Source organism: Hordeum vulgare, chromosome 3H (assembly GCF_904849725.1).
Source record: "Hordeum vulgare subsp. vulgare chromosome 3H, MorexV3_pseudomolecules_assembly, whole genome shotgun sequence".
NCBI classification, from domain to species: Eukaryota; Viridiplantae; Streptophyta; class Magnoliopsida; order Poales; family Poaceae; genus Hordeum; species Hordeum vulgare.
The window spans coordinates 581503999-581506848 of record NC_058520.1 but is presented as its reverse complement, the minus strand read 5'-3'; the positions used below and the strand labels follow the sequence as shown (position 1 = coordinate 581506848).

General features: G+C 56.0%; 1 protein-coding gene across 2 annotated transcripts; it reads right to left on the bottom strand.

Annotated features, from left to right (window-relative positions):
• Window positions 1-699: 699 nt before the first annotated feature.
• LOC123445330 lies at window positions 700-2242 on the bottom strand. Of its 2 annotated transcripts, none has more exons than XM_045122297.1 (2): window positions 1780-2242; window positions 700-1650 (listed from the first exon to the last, which is right to left on the bottom strand). In XM_045122297.1, exons 1-2 carry the CDS (start codon window positions 1990-1992, stop codon window positions 1252-1254), a joined length of 612 nt encoding a protein of 203 aa, XP_044978232.1. In that variant the 5' UTR covers window positions 1993-2242; the 3' UTR covers window positions 700-1251. The 2 variants fall into 2 exon arrangements, with proteins under 2 accessions (XP_044978232.1, XP_044978233.1); XM_045122298.1 differs by having other exon boundaries at window positions 700-1647.
• Between the last annotated feature and the right edge of the window lie 608 nt (window positions 2243-2850).

The following is a 2850-nucleotide window of genomic DNA, read 5'->3' as shown; positions in this document are numbered from 1 at the left end:
ATGGGGAAAAAATGGGCGGTGCGCGCGACGGGCAAAGCGAAGGCGGCTACGTGGTTGCGTGCGCGTCGCTCGCACGCACGCACGCACGGGCGAACGGGTCGCGGTCCGCGCCCGTGGAACCGACGGATGGACGGGCGACGGATGGGGAGGGACGACGCGAGGAAAGAGGCCGCCACGCCACGATACCCCCACTCCACTTGGGATTGGGAGGGAGGCGGTCAATGACGCGGCCCCTGTCCAGTTGCTCCGGCCACGATCGTGGTTTGCCGTCCGGGGAAGCAACGGCAGGTCTGGCGTCGAAAAGTCGCGTCTCGCATGTGCGTGTGCATCTGGCTGTCCGGGGAAAATCGGGGTCGAACCACCCAGCCAACACCACACCCTGGCCAGTCGTCTGGACCATGGCAAGGACGAGACGGGATCATGGGATTTCATCCGATCTGGTCTCACTCTACTACGTACGTACTGCTCCATCACAACCACCGCCGGCAGGCAGGACCGCACCTCCCCTGGTTGCCGCCTGTTTCGCTCGAATCCATCGCCAGAAACTTTGGCGACAACAAAGAAAACAAAAGAGTTTCTCAATTGCATCCGAAGCTCCCAACACACACACACACAAAAGGGAGGTAACATGAAGTTCACTAAAAAAAAAGGTAGCAGGAAGGAGTTTCTGAAACAAAGGGGGGCAAAGCTAAGGAGAGGTTACTGAATGAACTTGATGCAATTCGATTACACAAACAGCTCCATAACATCTTTATGTACACACTTTCATCTTCCTTCCTTCCTCTTTTTTACAAGTACAGCCATGGTTACATGGCGGTGCGGTGATGAAGACGACCACGATGGCCCGGCAAAACTGCCCAGGCCATCTTCATCTTCATCCTCCAGGAGAAGACCAACCCTTCTTAGAACAAGATTAACACTCATGATATCTACACAACACTTCCTGACTCAGACAAAACTAACTCGGAAAAAAAAAGGGTAAAAATAGAAATCCTCTCTTCTTGTATGCTCAGAGATGATGATCATTCTTCTTCCTCTACTCTTAATTAAACTTAGTCTTTAGACCCTCGCTACCCATCTCATGTTAATTCTTCATGTAAACCCGTATGTATGTATGTATATACCACAAGGAACACACGTAGCACATGGTAATATACTGGTACACTACACGGACGTACGTACATACGCGGCCGGCGGAAAACTGTACAAGGTTTGAGGAGGACGACGGTGGCTCTGCTTCTCCCTTGCGGGTCAGGCGCGGGCGGAGAGCACGCGGCCTCCGCCGTTGCTGCCGTGGGAGCCCCGGCAGGCGGCGACGTCGAACCCCTGGATCCTCACCGCCGGCGCGGCGTGCGTGTACGACGGGGCAAAACTGTGGCTGCTGCTATTGCTATTGCTATATGTGGTTGGGACGCGGTGGTGGCGGTGGTGGGTGCGGCTGTGGTGTTCAAAAACCGCCGCGAGGTTGAAGTCCGACGCGGCGGCGGCGGCGTGGTGGCTCTGGTTGAGCAGGAAGTGGGGGTCGTGGGCGAGCGGGTTGTCGGCGCGCGCCGGCGGCGACCCACCGAACAGCGCCCAGCCAGCCTCCTCCTCCTCGGACTCTTCCCCTTCCTCGTCCTCCTCCCGCGTTTTGCTCTTCCCTTCTCTCTGCTGGAACATCAAAAGACCAGATTCTCGTAAGACAAAGATCCATGCAAACAAGAAATCGAGGCCAAGAAAACAGAAGAACGCGTGGATTTTCTTCCAAGAAGTTGTTGAGAATCGGGAGACGGTGGGTACCTTTCTGCTGCTGGCGGAGGAGGCGTTGAGCAGGAAGGGCGGGGGGCCGAGGATGAGGTCGGCGGTGCATGGCTGGGCGTGGACCCTGCGTGGCCTCGGCGCGCACAGCACCGCCGCCGGCTCCGCCTCCCTGCCGCTCCCGGACGACGACGACGACGACGACGACGACGACGAGGACTCGACGAACATCCTCCTCATGGTTCCCGTCGGCATGCTGTCCTCTCAAAGATCTGCTCCGGTCTCCCAAATCAGGCTCTCCACAGCGGGGCTAGCTAAATATGTCTCTGTTGGCGTCCGCTCGGAATAGGAATGGGACGGAGGGAGCGGATGAACTGAAGCAACGGAGGGGGGGTGGTTGCCTCTCGCGCTCTGCCTTCCGTGCGTGTGAAGTAGGAGGCGGGTGGGAATGGGAAGGGAAGGGAAGGGAAGGCGCGGCAATGCGATGCGAGCGGTGCTGACCGCCTCGACCACCGCTGATATACCAACCGCTCCGGTGGGAAGGGCAGGTGGACCACGTCTCTCGCCCCGTCGCGTTATTTTTCTCTGACCCCTCCATATCTCTTCTTATTTTTTTAGTTTTCGAGGGGACCCATTTGTTTGTATATTTATTTATTGCGCACCGCCTTCCTGGTGGCTACTCTAGGCGCGAAACGTTGGCGGTAGACCGGTAGTGGTGGCGTCGTTGGCGCGGTTGCTTGACGATCAGTGTCCAGCACCAGTGAATTGCAAAAGAAAAAAATTAAGAAAATGTCCAGCACCAGTGGAGCACACACATGCTGTGCCTGGCTGTTCACGTGCACTGCACCAACACAACTTGTGCCGTGTCTCCGGATTGTTCCCCGCGGAACCCAACCCGGCCCGATTTTTTTTATTTTTTTTCGCCCAAAGGGCCGGGGGCATCGAATCCTTATCACGGGCGTACGACTTCTCCTGATTGATTTGTGTGTGTGTGTGTTAACATCACGATATATTTATGTGATGATATGATACTAGTTGACTCTGCGTGTTAGTGTGTGTATGTCAATCGATACAAATTTGCTCCCACGTACGTTTGCCGACAGAGGAAAACCA